General features: G+C 37.4%; 1 protein-coding gene across 1 annotated transcript in view; it reads right to left on the bottom strand.

The window, feature by feature from the left end:
* LOC106881207 (ubiquitin carboxyl-terminal hydrolase 30) overlaps window positions 1-16,739 on the bottom strand; it is a 47,082-nt gene that overhangs the window by 4,017 nt on the left and 26,326 nt on the right. Inside the window, exons 4-6 of the mRNA XM_014931512.2 lie at window positions 13,582-13,680; window positions 12,647-12,847; window positions 7,536-7,688 (exon numbers count right to left, since the gene is read on the bottom strand). Coding sequence (XP_014786998.1) covers window positions 7,536-7,688; window positions 12,647-12,847; window positions 13,582-13,680 — 453 coding nt within the window. The remainder of the gene's footprint in view (window positions 1-7,535; window positions 7,689-12,646; window positions 12,848-13,581; window positions 13,681-16,739) is intronic.

The raw sequence follows: 16,739 nt of genomic DNA, 5'->3' as shown, positions 1-16,739 counted from the left end.
AAAAACACAAGCAACAGAGAATGGGCTGAGCTGAGCAAATTAAAAGATGATAAAACAATAACAATCAAAGAGGCTGATAAAGGGAGTGCAGTTGTCTTAATGGACACGGTATACTATATAACTCTAGGACTATCCATATTAGAAGACACAACATATTATGAAAAAGGTCCAACACTACAGTCGGCAGAAAATAACGAGAAACCTAAAATCTATGTTAAACCTATACAGAGAAAGGCTCACTGACAAGGAATACGAGGATCTAGTTCAAAACGGGGGCACCAGTTTTCATTTATGTTTTATGTAGTGTTTTTGGTACCGAAAGACTTTCAAACTTCGTATACTTATCTATTTTGTGTTATAGAACAGAAAAAAATTTTTGTATTTCATGTAAAAAATTGTCTTATTTCAATAATTTCAACCAATCACTGACAAGTATTCAGCTGTTTACAGTTACTCCTCTGGCAGTTTAAGCAGTGAAAAGCGTATTTAATCTCCATTACTTCTGACATTTTGCAGAGATGTAACACACGTGTGTTCGTTTTCCCTAACCGACTTGCTCCTTCCCTCAAAAACCATGCCTTGTGCCTATAATAGAAAGGTTTATTAGCTACTGCCAATATGCTTCAGCCATTTTTTGACAAGGAAATAATAATTTTATCACCGCCAGAATCGTTTGAGAATTGTTTGTTTACATAGTCAGCACTTAATGTATTCGGCTGAATGGACGTCAGTCATTGGTTGAAATTACAGAAATACGACAACTTTAACATAAAATAAGTTGCAATATAATAATTTTTCTTAAGAAGACTAAGAGAAAAATATGTTTTATATGACACATTCTACCAGTGTCCCAAGTTTCAAAGTGTCTCGTTAAGAAAATACTGGTGCCCCCGTTTTGAACTCGATCCGAATACGATTATATGACTAACTTTAAAAGTAAATCCAGTCAATTCTACGGTATTCCAAAATTGAGAAAATAAGTAACGCATGCAGCATAGCCACAGACATAATAATCAAGGTCCCTACTCCTAATGACCAAAACACACTGCCCCAGTAACTGTTTAGATACCCTCTTAAAGCTATTCCTCAAGCATATCAAAAGTTACATAAGGGATGGCCTGGATATGCTCAATCACTTCCCGAAAACAATAAACAAAAACACCCTACTAGTATCCTTCGACACTATTCTAAGATCCCCCACAGCCTAGGATTAGAGGCAATTCAATTCTGGCTAGAGAATTACTCCAACGAACTCCCACATCGCATCAAAAAAGAATTCATAATAGAAAGGCTAAAATTCATCTTGGAGAATAACTTCTTCATATTCAATGACAACTTCTATCAACAAAAATCAGGAACTGCGATGGGTATGAGAACCCCCCCTCCCTTACTAACCTAGTCATGGGATACTCTAGAAATCAGTCTTTATCGTAAGGTACTAGAAAAATACAGCAACCCATTCTCCCTCTACATAGAAAATAACTGGAAGAGGTATCTGGATGACTGTTTCATTCTTTGGCATGAAAGTACAGAGAGACTTAAAGAATTTCAAGCACTTGTAAATGGACTTGACATAAACATTCAACTAACGATGGAATATAGCCATCAACAACTTCCATTCCTCGAGATCCTCATTAAGAAATCCAACAATCAAATAGAAGCAGATATATACTATAAGCCCACAGATTCCATGCAAGACACACGAGAATGAATATTCCCTTCAACCTAGCAAAAAGGATTTGTACTATAGTTTCTAATACAGACACGAGGGACACACGAATACATGAACTAACGGATACACTCATTACCAGAAACTACCCACCATCACTAATTGATGTAGGCTTTCAACGTGCCCAACAACTCAATATTCACGAACTCAGACATCCCAAACTAAAGAAGGATTTACAACCAAAAGCCCTACCATACATCTCCACAAACAACCCTCTTAACAATGAAGCTTTCGACACCATCCTCCAGAACATTCCCCTACTAAAAAGGGACACTGAATGAATTTAATCCTCCAAACGCACACCATCATAAAGAGTACAAGACAACCCAAATCTATGAAAAGTCTCCTAACACAGAAGAAGACCCAACTGTGATATATGCGTCAACCTAATTGAGGGATCGGAGTTCTCTTTCGAACAGGGTCAACGTTTTACAGTGAAAAAACAACTTCACATGTGCTTCAGAAAACCTAATATATGTATTAACTTGCTCAGTCTATGTCAAAATTTGGGAATACAGAAAAATAGCATTCAGCAAACACATCAACATTTGCATCACTAACAACCAACCGAGTGTCAGAATTTTTCCTCTCTATAAATTCAGGGGTAATGCAACCTATAATCAGTGCATTAGCAAAGAGTCATATTTTATCACAAAATATAAACCCAGTTCTATATTTAAGAGATGAGGAATTATGTACATTATTTACAATTGACGGATATTTGTCCTCATCTTGTTTGTTGTTAACATAACGTTTCGGCTGATGTACCCTCCAGCCTTCATCAGGTGTCTTGGCGAAATTTCGAACCTGGGTTCTCATTCCTAAAGTATTTTTCGATGCTATTTAAATAATGTAGATATAAACCCCTTTTGAATGTGTCCAACACAAATGACACTACTACAAGGACCTTAGAATAATACCCATGCAAATATTAAAAACGATATATTCAGAACAGCCACAACCCATGAATTTATTCAGAACAATGCCAATCACTACTATTACAACCACAACAGGTCACTCTTAAGTCACTTGACCATTTAAAAGGATTCCACCATCCTATACTGTCATACCACTCCCATATTTTTCTTATTCTTTTCCTTCTTCTTTTTCACTGCCTCCTTCCTCAGCTACTGCTGCTTAAACAATCAAAACCAAGAACTCATCAAATATTCTACCAAGCCTTCACAAGAGTAAAAAAGAAGAGACAGACAGAAAAAAGGAAAGTGTCCCTTGTATTTGAAAATTATGGAAATATTTTAAAACATTTCATTTTATATTTCCACAATTTAATTGTTTTTCATGCTTTAAGTTGAAAAAGTTGCAAGACTGAAAACTGGTACTAAAATGTTCATGATAAAATTATTTTAGCATTTTCTACCTTGTCTTATTTTCCTTAGACATATCAACTCGTGTGTTTCCTTTCAACCTTCGATACACACACATACATATATAGATATGAATTATGAGAAATAACTCTGAGTGGTTAGTGGCATGTATTTGAACAAGAGAGAAATGCTGGTATATCAAACACCATACAACAAGTCATCATTCATAAAAATTTCCACAAGATGTGTCATAATTACTTAATGACAATTAAGACCAGTTCCATGAGGAGGGGAGATAATTTCAAGAATCAAAAATTTCTCCAAAATTGACATGACTAAATAAAAGGACAGACTTATTGTCAAGAGATAAGAGGAAAGTCATGGACATGCATCAACCTGACAATTGTTCAACTTTATCACCAGTATCCAAAGGAGTGATACAAAAAAAAAAGTAAAACACATTTATGATCAAAGTAATTTGTATAATTTGAACAAAAATGAGCAAACAGAAACAACTCAAGAGGGACCAATGGCAGATATTTGAACAGCAAACAAATACAGTATATATGTCAAATGCTATAAACATAAATTCTTAATTTATTAAAATTATCTCTACCTCTAGAGACTGTACTGTAATTACCAAATGGCAGTTAACAGCTCCACATGAGAAAAGGATATATATATATATATAATTATATGTATTTATTTTATCCTAATAAATAATAATTCGGATAGAATAAATGGGTTAATAGAAACCAAGGTAGCAAAGATCACAAAATAACTGTGGTGTAATTCCTGTTAGTGAGGCAGAAACTCCTTGATATTTTGGGTATTTGAGTATATATAAAAATTTAAGGAATGGAGTAAACGCATGTTATAACTGCATACTTTATTCCGACATATGTTTCGAAGAATTACAATTTATGCGATCCATAGGAATCGTCAATGTTAAAAATGTAACCTTCTCCTCAGGGAATGTATGGGAACTGTCGGAATAAAGTATGCAGTTATAACATGCGTTTACTCCATTCCTTAAATTTTTATATATATATATATATATATATATATATATATATATATATATATATATATATATATATATATATAACAAGATGGATAATGTGTCAATTCACTACAGCTGTTTCCAACAAATTTTTAAGTGGTTAATGGAGAGATTACATCATTAGGAAAAAACTGTTTCCATCATGTAAATACATGAATCACAACATTAGAAACATTAAAAAAACAATGGCATATGCATCTTCATGATTCTACAATCCTTGCTGGTCGTAGAATGAATTCGTTAGTTCAGATGGGTAGTAATAAAGCAGAAGACAACATGATGTCATGTGTGGTTAAGGGGTTATCTAAGATTTATAGCACTGATGAGGTTTGAGGACTGGGTAGGGAGGGATTGGACAGTGAAACATCTCATCTCCGCAATTAAGATAGAGTTACTTCTGTTAATCTTGTAATTCAATTCAACAAGAGTTTTAGGGTTAAAAGCAAAATATAAGGTCATGTAGTCATTCATATATCATCTAACTCTTTATCTGCCCACTTTATTGCCAGAAGGATAACTGATAGAGATGCAAAGTCTGAGATTCTACTATGGGGGGAGGGGAATAATAGTGGTCATCCTATCAATAAATAGATAAATAAAGAAGTATATAATAAAGGACATACAATAAAATAAAAAATAAAGAATATATGAAAGCAAAGGGATAACAGACAGATTTTCAAACTGTGTTGGCTACACATACTCAGTACTGTAACTGTGATATATTGGGTCATCCCATAAATAATGTGGTTTTTTTCAGTTGCATGAACTAAAAGTCGGAAGGGGACGGGATAAACTACTAGCATCAACTTGCTATAAAAGCAAGTAATGATTTTACCTTGTCCTTATTCTTAGTGCAAGTTTTGAAGAGTGCAGTTATTTTTTCAAAGTTATAATGGAAGTGACAAAAGAGCATATTCGGCATATTTTGTTTTACAAGTTCAATAAAAGCAACAACACAACGGAAAGTGCAAGGAATATTAATGCAGTATAAGGGGATCAAACAATAAGTGTCAATGGTGGTTCCAGAAATTCTGAGCCGGAAACTACAGCCTACAGGACGAGCCTCATCCTGGAAGATCTGTAGAGCTTGCCAAGAAGATCCTGCAAACCCTGGTAGAACAAAATTCCATCGTAGCTGTTGAGGAACTAGCAGAGAAGCTTGGATTTGGTCATTCAACCATTTATCGATACCTGTGTGCCATCGAAAACGTCTACAAATTGGGTCAATGGGTTCCTCACAAACTTTTCAAGTCTAATTGTGCACAGAGAATGAATGAGTGCTCTTCTTTGCTGTCACGTCTCACGAATGAGCCTTTTTTGGACTGAACAGTGACTGATGACAAGAAATAGGTTCTCTACAAAAATGTCAAGCACTGAAGACAGTGGGTAGAGAAAGGAGAAACACTAACACCCCAGGCTAAAGAAGGTCTTCACCCACCTCAGGTGGTGTTATCTGTTTGGTGAACGGTTCAGTCCACCTTGAACTTATAAGCCCAAACCAAATGATAACAAAGATCAACTGCAAGCAGCCTGACTTCATATATTTTTAATTCTTGTTTTTATTGTACGCCCTTTATTATATACCTCTTTATTTATTGATAGGATGACCATTATTATTCCCTCACCCCCTAAAGTAGGATCTCTGACTTGTGTCTCTATTATCTTTCTGGCAATAAAGCAAGCAGATAAAGGGTTGTTAAATAATATATAAATAAGTAGGTGACCTTATGTTTTGCTTTTAACCCTGAAACCCTTGTTGAATTACAAGATAAACAGAACTAACTCTTAAATGCAGGGATGAGATGCTCCCTCAATGCTACAAATCTTATATATCATCCCTAACCATATGACATTGAATTGTCTTCTATATTACTACCCATCTGAACTAACAAATTCATTCTACAACCAGCAAGGATCGTAGAATCATGAAGGTGCATATGCCGTTGATTTTTGAATGCTTCTAAATGTTGTATTTACCTGATAAAAAAAGGTCTTTTCTAATGATATAATGTCTCCATTAAACACTTAAAAATTTGTTGGAAACAGCTGTAGTGAATTGACACATTATCCATTTGTTATTTATTTATTCATAATTCACTTATCTTGGGAGCTGCTCCTTGCATGTATATCATGGATCATATATTTAATACAATCTGTGTTTCTTGATTAGCCCAAGCGCTAGTGATATATTCATTCAGTCAGGTTCAAAATATCATATACATAACCTAAATATCCTTCTGCCTATACTTTGGTACCTGCATATGTATTCATCTATTTTTGTTGTGTATGCATTTTAATTTTGACCTGACCCAGTGCCTTACCATTTAAGTGCCTAATTCACCTGAACCCTTATCTGAGAGAGAGAGAGAGAGAGAGAGAGAGAGAAAGAGAGTGAAAGAGAGAGAGAGAGAGAGAGAAAGAGAGAGAGAGAGAGAATACATTTCTAAATCTCTCAGAGAGACTTAAGCAGTAGTGGTGTGGTAAAGTAGTTGTATACTGTCAACTTAACGTGACAGTCCCAATAAGGGAATATACTACTGCTATTTAGCCCTAGGAAGCTGGACCGCTTCCTGTCAGCCTTGACACATTTCCTGTGTCCTTATGTTTGCGAGGGGGAGACAAACTCCTCCACCCAGCCCAGCCTGCATTCAGGCTGAATATATATATATATCGTTTAGCATCTGACTTTCATGCTAGCATGGGTGGGGGTCTAATGCTTTTAGCTTAGACTTTTTGGGGGCAACCAGATTGAACCATCTCAAGTGTAACTGTGCCCGAAACAGTTGTGACTTCAGGGATTCGACTGATGAAAGAAAGCCAAGAATGACCCGTGCTTTTTTTGGCTGTCCTTCTAATTGTTGTTTCTCTTGTCTGACAGTAACACTCATTTTCAACTATCACATGATGCCATGATGAGGAGGTATACACACAGGCACAATCAGCTCCATTCTACCATGTCCACTCATTTTGGTCAGCTCTGGGCTATAATAGGAGACAGTTGCCCAAGGTGCCATGTATGGATCTGAACCCAAAACTATATAGTTGGGAAACAAAATTCTTAACCATACAGCCAAATTATATATAAGTAGTAAAGTACATGATGAGGCCTTTAGCTCTCACTCAGCCTATATTGAAGCCAAGTAAGCATTGCTGAACAATGATAAAAAATCAATGAATGGGTAACAATTTAAAATGAAAAGCAAAGGATTTTAAGATGGGTTGATGAACCAGAGTTAGAATTACATTGAAAAGAGACACTACAGAGTGAGAAAACAATATACTTGCATTATCATAATTAATTCATAGGCAAATATCCATTTACACATTAATCATGTTAATCAGAGTGAAAAATATTAAAATTGTTAATTTTTTTTTTTTTTGTATGATTTCAAGTAAAAAAAAATGAAGAAAAACTTACTTTTCCAATACTTAGTTTCTTAAGAAAGGTTGACTGTACTACTTTTGTCTGGCTGATGTTATCTGATTTATTTGTACATCCTGGACAATCAACATTGAACACTGTTTCACTGGTTATAAACTTTTGTAGCAATATTTCTAAGGAAAGAGGCCCCTTGAAAGAAATGAAAAAAATAAAATTCATATATGTAACCATCATTATTTAAATTTATTCTTCATTAACAGAAACAATAAATTGCTCCTTGTAGAGAAGATTTTAGTCTTTGTCAGGTAGCATTTCCAGAAAACCTAGAATAAGTTTTATTAAGCGAAGGCAGGAAAATTTCATATCCTTTCTACCAAATATCTACAGCATATTTGGACTTCATACTTAGAAGTTAATTGAATTTATTGTATAAATATATGCATCTATTTTTTATCTTTTGTTTCAGTCATTAGACTCTGTACATACTGGAGCACCACCTTAAAGATCGTTTAATCAAATGAATTGACCCCAATAAATTTTTTTTTAAGCCTGGTACTTAATCTATTGGTCTTTTTTGCCAAACTAAGTTACAGGTATGAAAACACACAAACACTGGTTGTCAAGCAGAAGTGGAGAACAAGCACAGACCTGGAGAGGTGAATATGGGATCTATCTCTTGGATCATAAGTATTCTTCCAGGCTTAGTCAGTGAACAGGAAATACCATGTTTGCAGCAGATTGTGCTTGAAATGGATGCATGGTGTGAAGATTTCTTGGCAGGTATTCAGCAACCCAGGTTTCAGGGAGTCTTTGAGTATATATGCTGGGGTGTTGGTTGTGTTCACATTACTGCTGCATCTCCAGTTGGCTCCAGGCCTGGGGAGGTTGTTGCCACTGATGTTGTTGGGGCTGTCATCAGAGCTGTTATCATTACGATGCGCAAGTCTGGCAATGCCACTGTGACTGCTGTCACAGTGGTTGACGATGTGGTGGTCATCCCTGGCCATAAGCTTGGCGCTATTCTCACTGGTGGTGATGTGGGTGCCATCAGTGGTAATGTTGGGTGTGGAGCCAGTAGCTTCACTGGTACTGCAGGTATCAGTATGGTTGTCTTCTCTGGCTGTGGAGCTGGTACTGGGGTCATTGACATCAGTGCTGATGATTCTGCTACTGTCGTTGCCTCTGATGCCGTCGATGTTGGATGATCCATTGCTATTACTGTAGTCGCTAGGCCTGGGTATTACCACAGCTTCATAGATGACAGCCTCGGCCTCACGTTGGCCTCCCACTGGACAGCAACCTGCCTCTTCTTGTGTTTTATGGGTGTTATGTAATATACTTACCATGTTGGGTGCCCAACTAAAGGAGACCCTTAGGTTGTGCCTGTGGAATAAATATCTTTATCTATGTGTGTGCATGAAGCGTTTGTCTATTAACCTGAGGAATATCCTTCCCACACAAGTCTTGACACTGAGTGACAAGGGCAGAACAAACCAAATCATATTTCAGTGGCACTTCCTTTTGCGGGTGCTAGGGCTTGGCATGTAGGAGAGACAGTCCTTAAACCCACTGGACGCCAGTGCCTCGTTGTAGTAGGTAGTGTCGTTGTTGAAGATATCTTCCCAAAAGATAGATTCGAGATCCTCTTCCTGACACCCTTCACTAAATCCTTGAACATGATAAGTGGGGAGGGGATAGCAGAAGGCTGTGTTGATATAGGACAGTCTCCCATTTGGCTTACAATAGGACCTGTGTGTCCCAGAGCCTAAGTCTAGAGTGACATCTCAGTAGTAATTTTTAATCCCATGGAGCCTAAGGTGCTAATCAAGTCCTTTCTAAGTCAATCAAGTGTGAGCGCATTGGCTTCCCTAGCAATGGCTAGATCATCATCCCTGGAAGAGAATTTCTTCCCTAAGGTGTCCAGGGTGTATAGTCTAATTAAATCACATACGCTGGTGCTGTCATAGGCCCCCATCACCACATTGAAGGAACCCTCAGCGTCAGATTGCTTGACCTACATCGAATCTTTATTGAACAGTACCATCTTCCTGGCATGCATGATAATGTCTATGTATCTATTGCTAATGTCTGTGAAGCCCTTAGCAAAGGAAAGTGCCTTGATCAGCAACCCTTTCAATATTGACGGGTAAAAATAGACTGTCTGTTGGAACTTTTTATTTTCTGTATGTCTTCACGGAGTTTGTATTGAAAAGGGGAAGAGGACTTATGGAATTTAAGCATGGGTATGGCGCCCAAAAGGTTTGCTTCGAAGGCTTCAAGCTCTTTGATTCTGGGTGAGAATCCGTACATGTTAGCCTGGGAGGGTGGTGTGCTCCTAAATCTACGGGCTAGTTCTCCATGGGATGTGGCCTCTACAAACGTCACTCCTAGAGGGGGAGATAAATGATACATATACACATGTACATCATGTGTAAGAAGGCGCAAGCACGAATGTGTAGTTAAGAAATTCAATTGGCAACCATGTTTTTGGCTCCATTTTACTGTGGTTCACCTTGAATGAGTGTCTCATGCTGCAGATGGAGGTTGACCAATATCTTACCAGTGAAATTTAGTACCTGGAAACTGTATGAAAGCCCATCTTTTATATACATATAAACTACTGTTTTGTGTTTTCTGAAATTGAACAAGGGAACATTCTTCACTGAAAGTGGAAAGAATGAATAACTGGAAGATTGCCGAAATGATTCAGCAAAGCAGAATGTCAGTGGACAATTTTCTAAAAGATTCTGATGGATACAACACAACAAGGGTCATACTGGTGGATGTCTCAAGGCTACATCAGAAAAGGATGAAAGGGCCATTTGTCAGAGTTTTGAAGAAATCATGCTGCACTTCTGTTTCCAAAGTCAAGGCATTGGGAGCAGGAAACCTCGACATCCACCATAAGAAGAATGATTTTGAACCATGGTTTCCATCTGAAGAAGCGACTGGGACATCCATTATTGTCTCCTTCGCACAAAGCTGTTATAATGGAGTATTCTTGGCAGCATCAGACATGGGACGGTGAATGGACCAGGGTTCTGTTCTCTGATGAGAAAAACTGGAATTTAGATGGCCCCCAACAGTCATAAGTATTACTGGGCAGATAAATGTGTACAAAATTCTACTTATTCCAAGTGGCAGAACAATGGAAGGGAGCCAAGATCTGCCAATGCGAAACTGCCACTTGTCATCATAGATGGCTGCTTCAAAGTAGCATGCACGATACATCAATGTATTGGATGGGGCTCACAATGACAAAGGAAGGAGGCTCAATAGCAAGAACTTCATATTTCAACATGACAATGTTCCTATTCATAAAACAAAGACAACTTTGGATTTCCTCCATGCAGTTGGAGTGAAGTCATGCCATGGCCAGCAAGAAGTTCTGACCTTAATCCTATAGAGAATGCCTGGGGATACCTCGCAAATGTTGCGTACAGCGGAGACAAGCTGTATTCATCTGTTGATGAACTTGAAACGGCAATAAAGAAGGCTTGGGTAGAGCTTCCACTTAATCTACTGCTGAAATTGATTGGGAGCATGAAATCATGTGTCTTTGAAGTATATTGTTAACATATTGCATGAGAATATTATCAAAATATAACATAATTACCCTGTTTTACATCATTTTTGCAACACTATTCAACCTGGCGTTATAGCTTTGAACAGGGGGTTTCTGACAATATGTTTATTTGAATTATCTGATTTATTTTTGGATTTAAATAAATTTGAATATTGCAAGGCTTTCTTCCATTCCATTTCCTAAGTAGAGGTGAGTTTCATGAATTTAGGTAGTATAGTTCATCAGAAAAACACAGACGGTGCTCAAGTTTTTCAGTTTCGAAGAGCAGTTTATACACACACATGAAACTCTGCCAAATCAGACTGGAGCCTGGTGTTGCCATCCGGTTTCACCAGTCCTCAGTCAAATCGTCCAACCCATGCTAGCATGGAAAGCGGACGTTAAACGATGATGATGATGATGATGATGATGATACACATGTATGTACATAAGTGTGCATGCAGGTTTGCCTGGGTGTCTGTGCTTATTTCTGCATTTCCTCACATTGAAACTGTTTCAGCTGTTTATGTCTCCCATAATCAAAACATCTGACAGTGATTCCATGTGCAAACAAAATAAAGAATAAAGTATTTGCGCATGTGTGTATACATTCAACACTTCTTCACATGACTTAACAAAATGATGATTCGTGCCTATGTTGCCTATAAACAATGTGACCTGTAATTCTGCATCTTGTGAGGACAAGGATTGATAACAGGAAGAGCATCTACCTATAAAAAAATTTACTTCAAGTTTATGTCCAAGCCATAGCAGCATGGAAAAGCAGAAATGAAAGCAAACAACAACTAATATTAATAAACAAGAATTTTTCACTTAAACACAAACAGAAGACAAGTTGTTGCTTAGTCCCAAATCAGCTCTCACTAAAGAAATTCAAAATAGATTCCAGCCATAACCATCAAGTCTTTTTGCAGGCATGGCTGTGTGATTAAGAAGTTCACTCTGCAACCACAAAGTTTTGGGTTCAGTTCTACTACTCGGTACTTTGGGCAAGTGTCTTCTACAAGCTGACCCACGCTTTGTGAATGAATTTAGTAGATGGAAATTGTAAGCCCATATATGTGATGTGTGCCTGTGCTTGTCCCCACCACCACTCGACAACTGGTGCTGTCAATTGGTGGTGCAGAACCATAACTGAGCAATTCACCAAAAGAGATCCATAGAGTAAGTACCAGACTTTAAAAAAATAGGTCCTGGAGTCAATCTGTTCTACTAAAACCCTTCAAGGCTGCAGTCTAGTGACTGAAACAAGTAACAGACAAAATTAGCAGATGTGTCCTTTTTTTAATATTGATAGAATTCAGTTGAGTATTAACTACAGCTGAAATTGAAACTACCACTGCAACCTCATTTAAGTAACAAGACTTACAAACATGCATTTGCATATAATGTGTACTTCACACTTATTCTTAAATACACAAGATACATCCACACATCCGTACTTTTAACTCAATATCTACAAATATATATCAGCAATGAGTGCAACTACCCATGCACACATTCACTCATCAACATATACATGTATACTCTTAAAGACATGCTACTTTGAATCAAAACTTACCCAATGACTTTCAGGAATATTAAGTGACAGACTGTCAAATAAATCATATTTAACTGGATAACAATATGCACAAGACTGACAAGTAAGCTGACTAGCAAAGTGTCCACGGAATGGATGATCTGTATCTCGTGGTAAAACTGGCAATAATCCTTTACTGCGAGTTACAGCTGATTTGCAAGTTTGGTATTCATTATCTGGACTCTGCAAGGAAAATTAGTTGGATTAAAGTAATTTGAAAAGAAATATGCTTATATCAAAGACATTCCTTTAAAATACTTTATAGCAATACTCATTCAACCAACACAAAGAACACAATTATATTCTATCACTTTGTTACAGAGGCAGTTTAAAAGTTCAATTACTTTTCCTTTGTCATAAAAATACTAGGGCTTCTCTGAAGTCAGAGTAATTATCAACCTGATTAAATTGGAACAGATTTTGTAAACAAAGAAAAATGAAAAATTAATGTAAAGCTTGTGTATAGCTTTTCTAAAGTTTCTAGTGATTCCTGGTGACTATATCAACCATAAACTGTAAGTACATTTCTTTGCTGGCTACCAAGTGCAAATCCTGCATATTAAAGTCTAAGCCATTTCATTAATGGCCAGCTTTATGTGTTGTTGCCATCCACCTTCTAGAGTTCCACCTTATTTCCTGATATTTTATCCAAGCTATTATAATACCATGCCTTCTGGTGGTGTAAGTCAGGATTCCACTAAAGAATTCCTCAGAAATAAAATATTTTAGAAGTCACCAGTTATGATATCTATTTTATTTAGTTAATGCTTTTTTTAGTGAAGCTCATTTAGTTCCAGACATCAAATTTCAGCACTGTAAATATACACGGAGTTAAGGAAAATGCTTGAATATGAGTGAATGCACATATAGAAAAGGTTGGAGAAAAATAAGAAACAAATTTTAAGCCAAAAACTTACCTGCAAAGCAGACACATCGAAAAGAGATAAAACTTTCGGGTAGTGACCAGTTTCTTCAGCAAGTGTCTGAGTTAAGGCATGAAAAAGTTCATGTGCATCCTAAGAAATCAAGAAGAGAACTATGTAAGCATTAGAAATTGGTTATTGTTTACCTACATCCATAACAAATCATCCTCATCGTTTAGTGTCCACTTTTGGACACTAAAGTGTATGGTATTGCGAAGTGACAGAAAAAACAAGTCATGGTAAAGTTACAATGTATCTTCATGAAGATCTTATGCCCCAGATCCTTTTGTCACACTCAAACTCAGTGTGTGACACACTAATTGTACATATAAAGCAACTCGATATAGTTATGTGTACAACATACCACTCACCAGATGCTCCAAATCACACAGGCCTATTCAAAGACTGCCTTGCAAGAACAGAAGTCTTAACCAAACTAGAACAACACATCAGTGTAATTCTCATAGGGGACTTCAACCTGCCCAACGGAGGATGGCCTGAGGGCCTTTTCTTCTCAGGAATGATGCAATGTGAACTAAGTTAGGGGTAATCCATGCACAACCTCACCAACAAATTATACATGGAACAAGTAATACTCCAACCAACCAGGGCAAACAATACACTTGATCTCTGCTTTACACACAATATGGATCTCATCAATAATGTGAAAGTGACATGCTAATCTCAGGTCACAATATAGTAGAGTTGACTATGTATGGATCAAAGGAACCTGCACACATACAGCCTATGAGAAGCACCCAAAATCTACTCAATCTGAACCTCCACAAAGCTGACTGGAAATTAGTTGAGAAACAGGATTGGCCCCAATGCCTCTCTACACCAGATATTGACATGAAATTCAAAGAACTCATGTCCATAATGCAAGCCATATGCTACAAGATTGTCCTAGAAGGAAAGGTCACTGCACATTAGAACAAAATTCCCAGGGAGAGAAAAGTGCTCATGAGATGGCATACAAAGATTGTAAACTAACTCAACAGAGAACTCAAATGCAGTGAAAAATCCCAACTGGAAGCAGCACTGCTGGAGATTGAGAAACATCTGAAATGCTCCCATGAAAAAGAATCAATAGACAAAGAAGCCTGAATTATAAAAAAAAACATAAATAAAATCAAACTCTAAGTCTTCTTTAAGTATGCCAAAGAAACTGCCTGTGTGTGTTGCAAGATAGGGCCACTCTTCCAAAAAGATGGCTCCCTTATGGGAAATCTGATGAGGATAAGTGAAACACTGGATAAACAATTCAAAAGTGTCTTCACCTCATCCTTATGGCACATGCAGGTTAGAAAACTTGTAGAATTATTTACCACTACAGATATAAAAAGGGAGGCAGAAACGATTACATCAACATCAAAAAAGTGGATGTAATACCGGCAATAGATGAGGGTGGATGCAAACTCACCTGCTGGCCCCAATGGACTCACAGCAATCCTTCTCAAATCATGCAAATGAGCCCTTACAAAACCACCGCAGTTTCTTTTTGAAAGCTTCCTTGCAAGTGGTAAGCTCCGAGTCAAACTGAAGGAGGAAGTAATATGACCTATTCATAAAGGAGGAAGCAGAGCAGATGCTAAAAACTATAGGCCTATCACTCTGACCTCACACATCAGCAACGTCATGGAATGAATAGTCCAAAGGAAACTAATTGCATTCCTTAAAGAGAATGACTTGCTGATTGACACCTAGTAGGATTTTTGACCAGGTAGAAGCTGTGTGACACAAACTGGGTGTTAAAGCAGCTGTTCAACAACTCAAACATGGACATGATATATCTTGACTTTGCAAAAGCCTTTGACAAAGTCAACCATGGTATGATATGTCATAAGCTGCATAAGCTTAGCATAATTGGAAAATTTGGAGAAAGGTTACATGACTTTCTAAAAAATAGAAGTCAGGTAGTGGTGGTCAATGGGGCTATCTCCAAGGAAATGCAAATAATGAATGATGCCCCACAGGTCACTGTCTTGGGGCCACTGCTATTCATAGCAGCCCTCTCAGACATCTTCAGCTGCTCAGATAGCCACCTTTGCTAACTATGCAGATGATACAAAAGTCTCTCAGGAAATACAGAACCCTGGAGATGTTGTACACCTGCAACAAGAATTGGATACAATGTGTAGGTGGGTTGAGGACAATAACATGCTGTTTAATGCCGGAAAATTCCAAGCCCTGGACTACCAACAAATGAAGCTAAATGAAAAGCAGACAGGATACTCTGGCCTAGGAGGGATTGCAATCCCTGAATCAAACTCAGTACACAACCTGGGCACTGACATTTAAATGATTAGTCTTTCCAGGTGCATATTACTAAGTTGGCAATAAAATGCACACGGATGGCTGGATGGTTCCTTCCAACTTTCAGAAAGAAACAATGATGATTCTCTGGAGGAGATTTGTCCTCAGCCATTTAGATAACTGTTCCTAACTATGATCACCATACAGAGTAAGATTAACAACAGACCTGAAGGTAATCCAATGAAGCTACACAAAGAAGATTGTCTCAAAGCAACATGTCAGCCACTGGGAGAGATTGGAAAAGTCAGAACTGTACTCTTCAGAACAAAAAGTGGGAAAGATACACAGTGATAAACATCTGGAAAATCCCAGAACTTATAAACTTTGGCATAGAAACAAACAGCAGAACATTGCTTATCAGGATACAGGACCAGATACTGCAACAGGTTGGGTTTCAAGGCCCCACAGCACTTCAGTATCCTCCTACAAAACCTAAAAGATCTACATGGGGTGAATGTAGGTGCTTTCAAAACAAAACAAGATCTCCTCCTGTCAAGAGTTCCTGATGGACATAACTCACAGCAAGAAATGCAGATGAGGGCAGCAACATCAAATCTCCTCATTCACCAAATGCTCCATATCAGGAGGTTTCAAGCAGTAAGCAGTGAAAGTGTAGCAAAGCTAATAGCGGTGACCCAGCATATTCACAGCTCTCAAATTGAAACTAGTAAAGAAAATATGTGTGATATATATGTTTGTGTGTATTTATATATATATATATATATATATATATATTTATATAAAGGGCATTATTACAGAAAAATAATAACGCCACACAGTGGACTTCTCAAAATAACCACATTTAGTACCTAATGCGAGGAAAAACAACCAACAGA

Source organism: Octopus bimaculoides, chromosome 25 (genome assembly GCF_001194135.2).
Source record: "Octopus bimaculoides isolate UCB-OBI-ISO-001 chromosome 25, ASM119413v2, whole genome shotgun sequence".
In the NCBI taxonomy this organism is placed as follows: Eukaryota; Metazoa; Mollusca; class Cephalopoda; order Octopoda; family Octopodidae; genus Octopus; species Octopus bimaculoides.
The sequence above is the reverse complement of the archived record's forward strand: the minus strand, read 5'-3'. Positions and strand labels throughout refer to the sequence as shown.